The sequence below is a fragment of the Perna viridis genome, chromosome 12 (genome assembly GCF_037379345.1).
Source record: "Perna viridis isolate PV_CMFRI_1.1 ecotype Kerala chromosome 12, ASM3737934v1, whole genome shotgun sequence".
NCBI classification, from domain to species: Eukaryota; Metazoa; Mollusca; class Bivalvia; order Mytilida; family Mytilidae; genus Perna; species Perna viridis.
Genome location: NC_142456.1, coordinates 4276466 through 4293435, shown reverse-complemented (window position 1 = coordinate 4293435; position 16970 = coordinate 4276466). Strand labels below are relative to the sequence as shown.

Below are 16970 nucleotides of genomic sequence, written 5' to 3'. Positions count from 1 at the left end.
GAACAAAGAGTTCAATATTTACCATTTACAATAATAAGCTTGTATTTTGATACGTTTGAATTCGATCTTTGTACTTTCCTTTTATCCCACATTATTGCAATTCAATCGATCGACAAAAAGTTCAGTACATGAGTGCTTTGATATATATATATATTTTTTTCTCTCATCCTTAAGATCAAACTACAACGTATTCATTTAAAAAAAAAGTCAAAGTCAAAATATTTATTTTAAGCCCCCAAGCCCCCGCAAAATCAAATAGTCCCTTAACCACATGAAATCGGGACATGAAACCACCACGTGTTCTAAAATCATACTTCAGTCACGTGGATTTTAATGTGATGATTTTGTAGTACTGAGATATAACAGTTACAAAGTACTGGAATAGCCTAACCTTTCTGCCAGGATGCAAAGTATCACATGGCCTTTATAGTATAGTATAGTCAGGGCGGATCCAGAAATTCTAAAAAAAAAGGGGGGTCTAGAAAAAAGGGAATCCCGGTCATAAAGTTTTTCGTTTTTTTTCCAAATTTTACGCCAAATTAACAATTTAATATTTCAACAAAAGTAGGGAGTACTTCTCGTGTTCCACATTTGCCTTTTAATTTCTTGAAAATGATAAATGATTAGTCTATACATTTTTGAAATTCATGAAGATTAGACAATTTATAGTTCTTGACTTTACTGATACTCTGCCTTGGTTACTCTGTGACAGAGCGTAGGGAACTGACTATCTTTTTCACCTCACACTGTTTTTGACATGTTGAGCCAATTAATTGTAACAATGTGTTTATTCCGCCAGGTGACTGACAGATAGATCACCATTTTGTATAATATCCACAAATGACACTATGCCCATAATAGCATTTATTCTGAGGTTGACATGATTGTGTAAATATGTAGAAATAATACAAGGCGGTGAAAAACTACAAAGCAAAAAAAAAGTAACCTTCTATATAATAATTGACAAAATGAAGTTGATTAAACCACATAATTAAGTAATAAGTCAAAAAACAATACAATATAGGTAAGAGTGTAGTGTGATAAAAACTTTGATTATCTCCCTTTAGTTATCACTTATCCTGTAGTAAAGTTACAAAAATCAATACGTTTATCAAAACAAAAAAAAGGCCAGAATATAGGATACCTAAATTCTTGTTATCTACCAAAAGTCGGAAGCTTCTCTGTTGTTTCGGATCAATGTTATAATATTTGAAAGTAGTAAAATTGACATGTATCATCTCTTTTGTCTTGTACATAACTTTATACATGGTTTTCAGTGTATCCATCTGCGTCTTGAAAACTGATTTGTTCAACGAGTCAGTTTTCCTTTCCTCTTTCGTCTACCCCTGACTTGACATTTTATGAGCAACTCGGTCGGTGTGCCTAGAAAAGCAGAGGACACTTACCCTACCGGTGCACCTGGTCCATGTTTCCAGTTTTTAGTGGACTCCGAGTTGCGCATTTGCTTTTGTTGCTTTGTGTGTATGATTTTAGTTACTTTGTGTTCTTTGTTGTGTGTGTCTGTTGTCCATGTCTGATCTTTGTCGCTGGATTGCGTTCTTTTAAATGCCGTTATAACCTTGGTTCCCTTGATTACTCTTTGATTACCGCTATAACCTTGGTTCCCTTGATTACTCTTTTAAATGCCGCTATAACCTTGGTTCCCTTGATTACTCTTTGATTACCGTTATAACCTTGGTTCCATTGATTACTCTTTGAGTGCCGCTATAACCTTGGTTCCCTTGATCTCTTTGATTACCGTTATAACCTTGGTTCTCTTGATTACTCTTTGATTACCGCTATAACTTTGGTTCCCTTGATTACTCTTTTAAATGCCGCTGTAACCTTGGTTCCCTTGATTACTCTTTGATTACCGCTATAACCTTGGTTCCCTTGATTATTCTTTTAAATGCCGCTATAACCTTGGTTTCCTTGATTAGTCTTTGATTACCGTTATAACCTTGGTTCCCTTGATTACTCTTTGATTACCGCTATAACCTTGGTTTCCTTGATTACTCTTTGATTACCGCTATAACCTTGGTTTCCTTGATTACTCTTTGATTACCGCTATAATTTTGGTTCCCTTGATTACTCTTTCAAGTAAGCACTAGCAATATTTTCATAATTAAGTTAATTTATTATGGTGATTTACAATTTGTCTTATTTTAATTTTTGAAATGCTGATTTTCTTTGATTTATTAATTTTCAAAGGTTTCTAGTATGATTTAAAGAATTAAACTTTTGATTTTAGATCTGATGTATTTGTTCTAATCGTGAAATTTTCTGTTGTAAGTATAAATTGTAAAGTAAATTGTTTAGAAGTTTCACTTGACAACAATTATGTAATTTGTTTCAGTGTCAACTGAAATTGCTAAAATATTGCTGTGTTCACGTGCCTCTAACATTTAATAATTTGACTATAATAACATTGAAAGGTTAAGGATTATTTGTCACTCGAAATGGATGATTACTTTACTCTCTTTTTGCAATTCGAATTTGTTAAAAAAAAACTGTCTATATTAATTAAAACAAGATCAGCTATGTTATGATAGATGTTTAATCACATTTTACTCTCTACATGTTTTCTGTATAATTTAATACTGACTGACCTCATGTAACATAATTATGTTTGTGTGTATTAATTTTATACTACGTCATGAAATAAAAATCATATAATTACTGATATGTTTAGAATTGACCTGGTTTTTACCGTTTCCGTTCCTATAAACACTATTTTTGTAATTTTCTTTTTTTTACACCAGAATCAGGCAATTTGAAAAATGACGAACACAATTATTTAAAAATTAACGCCATTTTTTAGTACGTTTTATTGATCCGTTAATAACTGGTAAACTGTGCCAATGAATATGTTTAAATTCTCTGTTTACATAGATTTATAAGATGTAAATTACTTGTTATACGTGTACATGTAATTACAATCAGTATAATCATTTTAGCACTTAATTAAAGAATGATTAAGCTACCTTTACTACGTGAAAGCGAGTTTTCTTGAAATTTACACAAAACGTTAGTTTCTGTGGACTCGTTAGCATCTATAAAGAGCTTCACGGAGCAAAGCATGATACGACCGCAGTATGTCGAACTGCGTTCACTTGGGGCAAGTGTGGACACTATACTAGTTTTTGATACAATTAAGCAAAGGGTCTTACAGTTTATTATTTACAAAACAACTGGTTTGAACAGGATGTATCACAGAATTTGAAATTAAATAAAATATTGTCGAAATCGGACAAAAAAAATTAAAAGACGATTGTTTTGGACGTAACCCACTATGGTACCTTAATATATATATCCTAAATTTGATTGAAAGCACAGGCAGGGATTTTCATGAGAAATCTAGTAAAAAGAAATCAAAGTCGGACTATAAAATATTGATTTTGCTGGGCGTTGCACAATTTCGTACCCTCTCAACGCCAAAACGATTAAAGATAAACCTACAAAATAATAATAATAAAACATAATTTCGAAAGGAACATATTGACAACTGAATCATAAAAATCGTACAACCTATTAACCTTTTCTATCAATTCTAATGATAACATCTATTTCCCCCTTTAAGTCCCACATTTCCAAAAGGGATGGGGCAAAAATGTTCAAAAACTACAAAACGTACAGGACCCATTGCCTTTTCCCTAGGAATAATGTATCAAATTTCAAAAAAGATTGGATAAGTTTTACTGAAGTTATCGTAAATAATCTAATTTAAAGTTAACGGACGTGAACGACGACGAAGATTATATATATACAAGGAGATACCATCATACGACAGAATTTATTTTGTGGTAGTTTAGGCTAAAAACCACTAATTCCACTTCCCATAGGCTTCTATGCTAATTTCATAATATTCAATGGCTTCTCTGGACTTTATCTTAACTTTAACCTGCAGAGGACTATATATCAGCATGATTCTACATATGTCAGCTCACAATCCTCAGAATGGCATGTGGGGTTAGCAGACTTGCAGTGCAGTACTGGTCACCGGAAGTGAAGGGTCTATAAATAGCATGGGAAATCCCAGTGTTTTCACAAGATAAGGGTATATTTAAAAATCATTATGGAGATTAGGCTTCACATCACAAGAAGCAAAATGCACCTATAAAATGTACAGAAATGTTTATCCTTTCAGAAACTGTTTGATTTCTTTAAATAAGATGAGAACTTTTTTCACAGCACTATGAGGAACAGGGGTAATTTCTGCGTAGGACTATTTTTGCGTACGTTCCAAATGCTCATTGGTTGAATTGGTGGTCTGTAACCTTTAATAACGGAGGTACATGTACCATGTACTTTTCAGATTGGAGTATTGGATTTGAGTCCAGGAATGGAAACTTAGATATTTTTGCGTCTTATGATATATACAAATATAGTTATTCTAATAATAGACACAAAGTAACTACTAACAATCATAATACACTATTATAATCTAAAATAAGTACACAATACATTTATAATGTTTAGGCAGTGCGAAATTAGCCACATACATTACTCCAACAGTTAGCGGATCTGCAAAACTAATCTCCCGATCTTATTTCTAAAAAAGCATCATTACTGTGCGAAAGCTGTGCATAAATGAGCAAATGATCGCTTGAAAACCCCTTTTAACGATGTTTAGATTGGACCCTCCTTTTTGAATAAATTTCTTGAACCGCCCCAACACTGCACTTTTAAGAATTCACTTCAAGACGCTTGTCCATGAAATGTACCGTACTTATTTATTAACACAAACTTATTCAATTCTAAGTTTTTGTAATAATTTTAATTTTAAATATCAATGGATGAAACTATCAGGTTTTATATAAATTAGCTAAATTCTGACTTAGGGTAAAAGTGTTCAGCATGATGAGATTTCTTTGTGGTCAAATTTTCGTTCTGACCCGTTGAGCCATGTTGCAGTTATTGCCCTTTTTCAACGTTTTTTGGTATTTTTAATGTTATTTCTTTCAAAAATCTTCTCTTCTGACACCACCAAACCAATTAGAATCAAAATTGGTATGAATGTTCCTTTAGGTGTCTTGCATAAAACCGACGTGGGGATTTATGGTACTATAAAAATACTCAAAATATAACATAGGGGTCAGACAGTAGTTTTTCGCATATTTTATCTCCAAAACCGTTAGGTTTAGCCAAATTCTTTCAATTGCTGAAATGATCCTTATTATAAGGTCTAAAAAAAGTCCCCAGGGAAAATAGACGACTCCTTGCAAGAATTGTTGCCCTTGAAAGGTGAAAAATGATGTTTTTTTTAGTTTTCAGGCAATATCATAAAAACTGTAGTAGATATAATGAAACTTTCAATTGCTGAAATGATCCTTATGAGAAGTCCTACCAAGGTCTTTTTGAGTCAAAATTATTGGACAAATCTTGTTAAATTTATTGCCCTAGAAAGACAAAATTGAACCAGGTGAGCTATTCTGGCTCCTGGGAGCCTCTTGTTTACGGTTGTCGTAAACCGTCGGATGACTTACAGATTTTTCAGTAATTTAAGAAATACAAACAATTCTGAAAAATCAGTCGCGTACATGCACATTGTATATCTAATTCATCAAATCGAATTTATATTAATATCAAATGCTAGCCATTGTAAAGATAATATTTTCGTTGTTGGGTTAGTCTACATAAGACGTGGAATAAGTAGTTCATGCTAGACGTTTTGGGAAACAATCCTAGGTCAACAGCAATCCTAGGTCAACAGCAAACAATCCTAGGTCAACAGCAAACAATCCTAGGTCAACAGTAAACAATCCTAGGTCAACAGCAAACAATCCTAGGTCAACAGCAAACAATCCTAGGTCAACAGCAAACAATCCTAGGTCAACAGCAAACAATCCTAGGTCAACAGCAAACAAACCTAGGTCAACAGCAAACAATCCTAGGTCAACAGCAAACAGTCCTAGGTCAACAGCAAACAAACCTCGAGTGTGGAGTTTTTTTGAGTCACAAAAAAAGCAATGATCTTTTAATTACTGACAGAACTTCGAGTCACTCATACTGTGTTAGTTAAGAAAATTTTTACGGTGTCAAGCATTTATTCATCAGAGGATGGCAATCGTTCATTTAAAAGAGGGTGGATTACATGTTGCAAATTCTTAAGAAAAAGACATTATTCAATCTATTTCAAAGTAAGCATTTGGGCTGAAAATATAAATGAAATAAAAAAGAAAAACATTATTAAGATGTAAATCCATCCACACACTAATTTACTTGTAAGTAAAACTACTAAGTTGATATCTGTATATTAAATGTACTTGAACACATATAACACTAAAGTGGTTACTACAACTTTTTAATGCTTGACATTATTTATTGATGTAGCAGTCTTTATAAAGATCAGACAGTAGATGTTTTAATGCATGACAAAAACCCACTAATAAGCTTTTTATTTAATTCCAGAGACAGTTACAGACTACATAACCAATCTTGATTGTAGTCTTAATTGGTTATCGCGTTTTTTACGAAATATTTTGCATGGAATTGACTCATTCCATGAGTTATCGTTCTTGATTTGGGTGATTTATCCGGGGATGAATTATGGGTTTCTCCAAAATACAGATCTGTATTACTACATACATACATACATGACGTACGTTTGTATGTAAATCGACAAACATCTTTTTGTTTGCTCCATGAATCATCTACATGTACCATTTACATGCCATAATTTTACATGGATTGGTAATTATTTTTTTTCTAAAGCCATTTCTGATGTTATACAATGCAGCCTCTTCATAATGTATTGTAAGCAGATGTAATTAATTTTTTGGTCAACTTAGTGCATTTGACTCATTGTGTAGTATAATACTGTTCTACCTACATGCAATGACGGGTTCGGGGCTGGGGTGGGGTTTGTTAGGGGTAGGATCCCAATTTTCTTGGGAAAACTTCATTAAGTTCATGCAGAATTTGGGCCAAAAAAAATAATAGCCTAGAGCATCCTGTTTTCTGGACCCTCCTTTTCAAAATCTCTCTGGACTCGTCCCTGTGTTACATGTAGTGTACCAATGTACTATGTACATTTAAATACATGTACACGTAAGTATGAATTAAGCGATAGATACATGAAGAATGCACTTGGAACATCTCTGTTTTATCGACTTGAGTACTGCCTCGGCCTTTACTTCTGCAGTGCATGTGAGTGTCGAGTCCCAAGCTTGGTTATGTTGTCCAAATGAGTATTTGCTGTCACTGTACGTAATGAAACAATAAATTTCCAATATCTTCTGTCACCTCTAGTTGTCTTATCTATGTACTGATACATGTAGCCATTAAACTCAAGTCTGACTCTGGCGAACTTATTTGGTACTAATTCACTGCAAGCATTGTATTTGCCATCGCTGCCACTTTTTTAATGAACCTTAACTGACAGAAATTGTCTTACAAGGCATCAATGAGATATGCTCAATCTTTCATCTGAGCTATGAACAATGCAATCTGACTTTTTAGTTACAATTGACTACATTTCTTGAAAATTATTCCAGTTAGATAAATGACTTTTAAAAAATATAATGACACAAGCCAAAGTCCAGCGATCACGGAATTTGATACAAGTGAATTAATAATAATCAGGTGTACTTACTTGATGTAAATAATTCTAATAAAATTATATTGCCTAAACAAATTTCAAATAATTACCATAAAAAGATAGAAATAAATATTGTAAAATATTTATCGATTTAATATGCTACTTTTTTTGCAAAGACAGAATAAAAATGAAATCAAATGAAAAATATTACATTATTATTATATTGTTGTGTCTCTAAGCAACGAAATCGTTTAAAAATATCATCCAACATTTTTTATTGGAAAAGGTAAAATACAGGTAAATTTTAAGGGCATGCCATGATGGTCCTTTAGCGTAAAATCGTAGTTAAATTGCGTCAAAAAATATTTTTCCGTGTAATCCTTTTCTGCCTTTTTGGAGCAAAAGTAAAACGGCCAAATATAATCAAATCCTTTGAGGACCCCGTAATCTCTTACCTTGATAGCCGTTGTTTTAGCCTAATAATCAAGTACTTCTCCGTCTCAGAATCAGGCAAAATGTGTATAAGGTGTGGCACATGAAGGAAAAATATACAGACATTTTATTGCATAATCCAAGTATTTATACCTCATAACCTCAAGAAATTACTGTCAAAATGTTTGAAAAGTTTGCCCTTTTAAGATATTGATAAGTCAAATTTAGTTGAAATGCACTGTGGAAAAATAGGGGGAAAATTTTCCCGAACTTTTTCCTTATATAAGCAGTCAAAAAAGTATCTAATCACTGGTGCTTCAGGATAAATTTAAATAGCTGTTCAGCTGTTTTCTAGATGTGTTGAATGTATTTGAGGCAAAAAGACCAAATTGAGAAATATGATGTGCCACCCATTGCCTGATTCTTACACAGAATAGTACTTAAATGTTGGAGAAACGTGAACACACCGCCTTCAGAGTTTAAAGAAATTAAGAATTTTGGAGATGAAACGTGAGCATCGATTAAAACCTGTCAGATCTCATGGCAGATATAGAAACAGTCAAAGAAATACATGTACTAATACAAAAATGTATTTTGGTAAAATGTTTCTGGTTTGGTCCAACCCTGAATATTCCAACAAGACGTAAATACATGCATTCCAACAAAACGTAAATACATGTAGTCCACCAAAATGAAACAAATAAAATACAACGAACGAACTCCATGATAACTGGTACCATGAAATAAAAATGTCTCCTGATAAAAAAAATAACTCGTAAACAAAACGAAAACAGACCGACAGACAGTAAGTCAGTACAATAAAGCAGCAAAACAAATGAAAAAAAATGTCTTTGGATAAAAACAATCAAATAAACAAACCAAAAATAAATGAATACACGAATAAAATAAAAAAAATTGAAACAATCAAGGCAAATAATTCTTTATGGTCCAATACATGTATTAGAAATTTTACTTTTACACGTACATGTACATGTACATTGAATCAAGTGGACTTCAGAAAATGTTGGCTTCACACAAGGTTTTTGTTTAGACTGGGTTTGGTAAAGACGTATTTTACTTTTTATTGTCCAAAAATATCCCTATATACATATATATAGTATGGAAATGGTGTATATATTCAATATTACTACTAGAGTAGCGAATCCAAGGTGTGTGGTGGGGGTGGGGGGGGGGGTTGTGGGAGTCAAAAACTGATTCGCAACTTTAAGTTCAGAGTTCAAAAAGACGAATTCATGTCGTCAGTATTCAACGATTCGCCTCCCGTTACTGCCTATAGAAAAGGATAGAGTCTACAACCTTGTTACGAGGTCTTTCAAGAGTGTTGTGGTTTGCAAACACTGACACTGGTTTACAGGGAGAGATTTATAGGATGTTAGATTATCGTTTTGTAGAGCACAAACAAAGCTTCACCAATGGAAACAATTTTCTAGCATTTCGGGAGGCCAACCACAGTATTTTAAGGACATTAAAGTAACTGTCCTTTTAGAAATATGTTCGGGTGAAAAAAGGCGACAGTTTCTTGCACAACGGATTATCAGTTTTCTTGGGGCAGTCCAATCTTCGGAAAGAAAGTCAAAATCCGCATTATTCAGTTGCCATACAACAGCTTTCATATGTTTTGTTTTATAATTTATACTTGCAATTACATATTCATTTTTTAAATGAAATTGCTCGATTATTCACATAATGTATTGAATTATACTGCTACTTAAGTGTTTTTTTAACTTAAAAAAAATTTCAATTTCATTAAGGACGGACCTTAAAAATGTTTCCTTTTTTATCCGTCTTTGGATAAAAGCAAAATATTGTCATTATATTTTAATAGAAAACAAAATACAAACAACATTAACATTTATAACAGGAAAATAAAACTACATGTAAGTAAACAATAACAAAACTAGATCGATCTACAAACATCAGTATACATGTACATGTACAGACTATTATAACTCTACTACAAACATCAGTATACATGTACATGTACAGACTATTATAACTCTACTACAGACATCAGTATACATGTAAATGTACAGACTATTATAACTCTACTACAGACATCAGTATACATGTAAATGTACAGACTATTATAACTCTACTACAGACATCAGTATACATGTAAATGTACAGACTATTATAACTCTACTACAAGACTTTGATTGGGTACAGTGGAACATACCATACCCAAAACATCGAATGAACTGAAAAATTATCTGAAAAGTCTCATTTAAGAGGTACAGTGGTATTTTGAATTGAGTTTTGAATCTAAGTAACCGGTTACCGCAAGTAATAAACACATTTTACAGACCAAATGGGGTTTTAGATTTGACCTAGTGTACTGTATGTACATGTTAGCATAGTAAATCTAACCTCATCATTATAAACCTGAAATGAAATGAAACCTAGTGATGTGGGGATCTGACAACAAACTAAACATTAAGAAGATCAGAGTAATGACGTACTGAGTCAAGACAGATCGATTGAAAACTAATGTGAAAATACTCATATGTACACAGAAACTTCACTTCATCCACTGGAAAATGCAATTTGACAAAAAAAATTTACAACATTTACGAAGAAATCATATTACTCATACATGAATGCTTATCCAAATACACAAGAAAAAAATATATGAATCATCAATTTGTATAAGTATACGCGTAATTCACAACATGTAGGAATGAAATCCATGCCATTCAAAAAGTGAAAGTAGATTAATTTTGATTTTTGTAGATTTTTAGATTTGGACTAATTGTACTATTATTTTAACATAATCTCTTAATCATTCTAAACAGCTGTCGTAAATATATTATGTAAAGTCGTCAATGCTATCTTGTAAGATCACTCCTACATAACCTGTTTTATTTATCTTCATATCTTAAAATAAATGTCCAGTGCACTTTTATGCAATTATAAACAAGAACAGCGAACAATGTCCCCAAATTTGCAAAATTGTTTCAGCAGCGTTCCTCCAGGATTTTGAAATACTGTCACAAAATTTACAGAAGTTCTGTTTGTGAGTAAGACTTCCATCTGTGCAAGTTTCATATTAATTTCTATTTTAGATATCAGAGACCTTGAATTTTGCTCTACAGCTCTCTTCAGGGTCAAATATGTATGCCACCAACCTGTTTAGCATCCATCCAAAAACCGACTGCGAACAGAAAATTGCAAATATTAATTTCGAAATATAATTGATATCAGACTTCACCCAATCAAATCATTTATTTTCATATATTAATTATATTAAAGCAGAAGGTCTAAGCCAAAACATTCTTTTAAAAATCCTTCATGCCCCCTTTCACCCCTCAAAATCAAATGTTCGTCAAACTTTACCTTCAGACAAATTTTGTAGAAAAAAATATCAGATGACAAACAAAACATATACCCAGTTGACAAAGCTGGGAAAATGAAATAAAAAAACATCTGTAACCGTGATTGTTTTGTAAGATTATTGTTGCTAGAACATTTAGTAGACAATTCGATGAGCAAGCCATAATAGATATTTTAAAAACAATAAGTCTAAAAATATACAAAATTCATCAAAAAAAACAACAACAAAAAATAAGTTACTGTTATAATTTTTGGAAAGGCGACACAGTTAAATATGTACTTAGTCTTTGTTAACAAATCAGGCATGAGGCCATTCATGCTTGTCAAAATACCACCACATTTACTTTTATTTCTTAAATTATTTAGAAACAGTTACGGACCCTTTCATCTTATTTGTCATTCAGTTGTTTTAATTTTCAGTAAAAATGAATAGATTGCGCTGGAAATAGCCAGTTTTCATATAACGGAATGCAGGTCATTTTATTTTGTAACAGTTTTTTTTAAAGGGACGTAATCCATCTACACCCAACAACCTAAAAAAACAAAAACAATCGAAACTAGGCTATTTCCGTAACATAAAAAAAAATAACCTCGGATGCAGAGAGGAGAATTTTTTTTGAAAAAATTGCCGCAATTGTAGTCATTCATGAATCAAAGTAGTTTTATCCACCTGGAGGCGACCAAAATTAAGTTAGATATCACTAGAACTTATAGCCTCTTTCAAGAATTTTTAGATAGCGAAAGTAATGGTAAAAAATCAAACGGTTTTACTATAAAAATCCGGACATATTCTTCCGACTTGTGACTCCGATGTTTTTCTTTTGTGTAATAAGAAAGACCGAAGAGTTCCGAATGGGGGAAAAAGATTTTCTTGGAAATTTATACTATCTTCACGTCGGTAAGAACCTACAGGTAAATGTTTGAAATAAGTTTTTTTAAGTATTCAAGTACATACGGCAACTCCAACGATCCGAACAATTGAATAATTTAAACGGCTGTCTATTGCTCCAATGGGACAGTAAACAATTCTGTTGGGTACATGTATCTTAAAAAAACGTCAAAGTCGGGGATATGGAAACGGATTATTGACGATTTACAAGAGTTTTCGTTCATTTTGTTCAAGACGGAGATTTTTTGCACCATGAAACACCTCTACCATTGGAATCGGCTGAATTTGATATGGACTAGTACTTAAAATATTGTACCGAGGAAACAACGTGGAATATATCAGTTCCCCACACTCTTATCTAAAACAAACGTACATATATTGCCTTGTCTTAAATATGTGTGTTTTCGGATACAGAAGCAACTGAAGATGACGTTGAAGATAACGCATTTCTACAGATATTACATCTACAGCGTCTAAATAAGTTCTTGTATAAAGAACCCACCCGTCTGTTAAATACAAACACAAAAAAGATAAAAAGTCCTTGAGAACAGTTTAAAACAATGAAAAACATCCCGAGCACATGGAGAGTTACACAGACAGTAGATGACGGTTTATCTGAAAAAGAACTCACAATTGAGGATGCAAGACCGAAAATCCAAGTAAATCCCATAACAGTGGACATCCGAATGTATAGAACAACGTCATGCTGACCGATCGCATTTTTTAAAGATGAATGGCGTATTCGTTTTGAAACGTGTTTTTTTACTGATCTGATACAAATGATTGTTCTTATAAACATTACGGCGTTTGCAAATAAAATAAGAATCATTGGAAGACCGAATGCAACAAGTGCTGCAACGGGTTCTTGAATCCAGCAACCAAATTTTTGACGATAAAGTTTCATAATAGTTGGGGTATTTGTGCCGTTCTCAAGAATTTGATCAAACTCATATTCATAAAAATCGCCCGATGATCCTCCGTATCCAATTATAAAATTCGGAATCAAATGCGAAAAGTCTATGATACAACATACTCCAACGATCACGGCCGGTGATCCCCATGCGTAAAGCGAATACAAAGGGAAGTACCTTTTTGTCCTCCGTATCCGTGTGAGGATGGATTTTGTTTTTGTAAATGTACAATAAACATCATATGACATAACGTTCATCCAGAAAAATGAAGCAAGAAATATGAAATGGAGAAAAACTCCAATAAAAGCGCAATGTTCCGCTCCAGTTTGCTGAACGTAGCCAGATGTAATGAATAGTAACTCTCCGAAAACCAGAGATAGTGTTAGACTTAACATATTGAGACCGGGAAGGTTACGCAGCTGTGAAAAGATGCTGTAGGTTATTATCACTGCTGTTAATACAACAATTGAGAAAATGCCTAATACGAAACTAAGGTATCCCTCAGCCTTCACGACATCAGAATATGAGTCACCACATCCAACTTTAATAGGGTTGAATTTTGGATCACGAAGGTAGTCCGGAGGAACACAAACTTGTATGTCAGTAGAATTGTCGCTGTCATCGACGTATTCGTACTGATCCATATCAAGCACTGTTTTCTTATTTAGCAGAATGGAGGAGTTTCTAAGACGAATATAGTTAGAGTTTGAAATCTGAAAACGGACACAGTCATCTAATGCTATTTTAGGCAAATCGCAAACAAAGACTTGTCCTGCATAATCAGCATGCGAAATATTTCCAATTTGTCCAGAAACCATGAAAAACAAATCATACATTCCTGGCGGATAAAATTTACCTGTACTATTTATATAAACACCGGTCACATTCTTTCCCGTTTTTTTATCAACGTCCACCATCATCTTAAAGTTTTTATTGATGGCTTTCTTTCCTTTGGCACACCAAATATCTAGTTTTATGGGAGGATTATTTGCGACGGGATTAATTGCTTTAAATTCTGTCCCGTTGATATCGAAGCTAAAAGTCTTTCGAAAGTTAAGCATGTCCATATATTTGGAATAACTAACTTTAGTCTTGTCAGGCAATAAAGTAAATGACAGTTCTGTCGTAACCATGGAAATATTAGCAGGTAAAGTGTAGTTAACTAAATGTGTATTGCAGTCCTCATTTGATTCTTCAGAGTTCCAATTCTCAGTCTCATTCGCAATAGCATGTTCTTCAGCATACGCTCCTGATGATGTGTCATTTAAAAGATTAATTTTGAAATTTGCGATTCTGTCTGTAGATATATTCCACCGTTCTGCAAATTCACGCACGATGCTTGAGCAAACCCCAGGCGCTTGTAAGATAATAATATCCGGTAGTGTTACATTGAGTCGAAAAATAGTATTTGTTGTATAGCTTTTTTTGGTAACATCATACAAATGCTTCTCAGAAATTTTATCGTATTTTTGCGTTTCAAGCCTACACGAGTAATCAACTAAAATATATCCCTCACCGCACGTGACTGGTCTACATTGATTCAGTTCCGGGTCATAAATCTCGTGTTGATCACAACGATGTTCTACGATCGGACTCTTTGTAAAAGTACTAAACATCACATGACCTTTCCCAGAAATGCCAAAGTTAATGAAAATTTGAAAGGATAAAGGAACTGCCGAATTCGAATTTTCATCAACTTTGTTCAAATTCATGTTATATCTGCTGCGATGAAAACGACTTATTTTACTAAAGTCTTGAAAATTCTTGCATAAAAATTTGCTTTTTGGTTTAAGTGTATACACGTACGGCGTGCATGTTCCAGCGTTTTCAATATTTCCAAGAAGGGTCATTGTCTCGTCTGAATCCATTAAATGAAAAGGTGATGGAGAATTATATTCGTAAATAAGTTCCACTTCCCATGTTCTCACGTCAATAACGTTATTACAGCGGGCACAGTACAAGTTTTTATAGATATACCCTCTACTGTCAGTAACAGGAACCAGTTCCATATCAATAGTACAAGTTTTGAATTGATCAAGGGAAACAGACTTACTGCAAAGTTCAATGTCCTCGATAGATTTTGACCATTTAGGGCAGCGGTCAATCATGATGAACGGCTCATCAGAAAACAATGGAATGTTATAGCAATGTCCGAACCGTCCGTACGTAATATCATCAATGAAAGACATTTTTTGCTTAGCAAACCTTTTCCTTCGTCCCTCCATTGCTTGTATTTTCTTCATCAGTAATCCATGGTATAAATTGCTATTTTCGAAATCTTCCAAGTTTTGTTCTAAAATGCCCGGATTAAATTTTGTTCGGTTCGTGAATTCAATATCTGTCCATTTTACGGGGATATCCTGCGCCGTATAACTATTTTTTGTCTCCCAAAGCCTGCGTAAAAACATTTTTGAATACTTGATCGACGGAAAACTTATTTGTTCCAAAATGTCGCTCGAAGAATCATTACCTTGCCGTTCAGATAGTTGAACACAATTAACAAGTACAAGGGCGACTACTAGCAGAAGCATTGTTTTAAATAGGATTTTTCTCAACATATTCTGTGATCGAATTTCAAGTAATGTCGACAATGTTCTCGATGATAAATCTCTCCTCTTAAAGGCAGAATACGCAAGGATGCAGGTCCAGTAATAACGGCATCAATAATAATGAAAACTAATTCACAAAGCGATGCCATAACAACTTTTCGGGATAAATAACTGAAACCGCTTCAGCTCTTAATCCAAATCCTCGGATTTTACGTCTCTCACTTCAAGGATACACGAGCCATAATTACCTCGAGAAAAAAAGCAAAACAAAATATCTCCGACAAAGTATACGTCAAGAAATACTGAAGAAGGAGCACAAACTAGGGAAAACATTCTCTTATCTCGTTCTGGATTTAGTATATATGTCACCATATGCTAAATCTCCAATGTAAACTGTCCTGTCAGTTCCTTATCAGTGATCCTTTCTATCTGTTTAGCCCACTAACGTACGTAAGGCCTACCATTAGTAGAGGGATAAGCTCAAGAATTATGCAAATAAATGATAATCTCTTAAAAGGATACATGCTGCACGTACATGTAGGAGTGAAGAATGTTCAATTGCTGCAATAAGATTATTCTAGCTTATCAAATTATTACGGATTAGCTAAGCACATTGTTTTGAAATAAAATTGATAAGAATATTTCATACTTCAAACTTTGTGGTTTTTCTAAAGTCCATTGTTAACTACCATTTGTCGACGAATTTGTTGAATACTTACAAAATGTAGAAATGTTTGTTATCTTATATTATTTCTCATTGCGAAAATTTTGACCGGCTTAAAAATGCAATAAATTTAACTCGTATTTTTGAAGTGATAATATATATTGATGCAATTAACATTTTTGCCAGGATCGTAATAACTGAAGTCGCATTTTCGACTAAAATGACAAGTACTCGCAATAAAAGCATCAATACAACAATATTGAATTTACAAGCGTTTTTTATTTATTTTAGTATGTATACATTAGTATACAATGCAAGCTTTTTGAAAACCCCTCAATTTGTCTATACGCGTATCTCGAAATAGTAACTCCCCCTAAACCAATATGAAAACTTCATTATAATTTATCTGTGTGTTCGCCTTTTACATTTGCACTTATGCTTTCTTTTCATACTATGACGTCAAGAAAAGTTACATATAGATAGACTAAACTATCTTATCATTTCTAATAATACTTTGTACATGTGGATACCATGCAGTTTGTTTTTTTTTTGTTTATACAAGTGTGAACATAGACTGGTACTGTCCGACGGGCAAGTATGGACGCAGACTGGTACATGTATTGCCTTAAGAGCA

The 16970-nt window shown here is 33.4% G+C and overlaps 1 protein-coding gene across 1 annotated transcript; it reads right to left on the bottom strand.

Annotated features, from left to right (window-relative positions):
- Nucleotides 1-9796: 9796 nt before the first annotated feature.
- LOC148600920 (uncharacterized) lies at nucleotides 9797-16012 on the bottom strand. The gene has a single exon (XM_088555449.1). The coding sequence runs from the start codon at nucleotides 15679-15681 to the stop codon at nucleotides 12601-12603; it is 3081 nt and encodes a 1026-aa protein (XP_088411575.1). The 5' UTR covers nucleotides 15682-16012; the 3' UTR covers nucleotides 9797-12600.
- Nucleotides 16013-16970: the final 958 nt, after the last annotated feature.

What these genes read in the sequence shown, in the direction of transcription:
- LOC148600920 (XM_088555449.1), bottom strand. Translation starts at nt 15,681, where the DNA reads ATGTTGAGAAAAATCCTATTTAAAACAATGCTTCTGCTAGTAGTCGCC.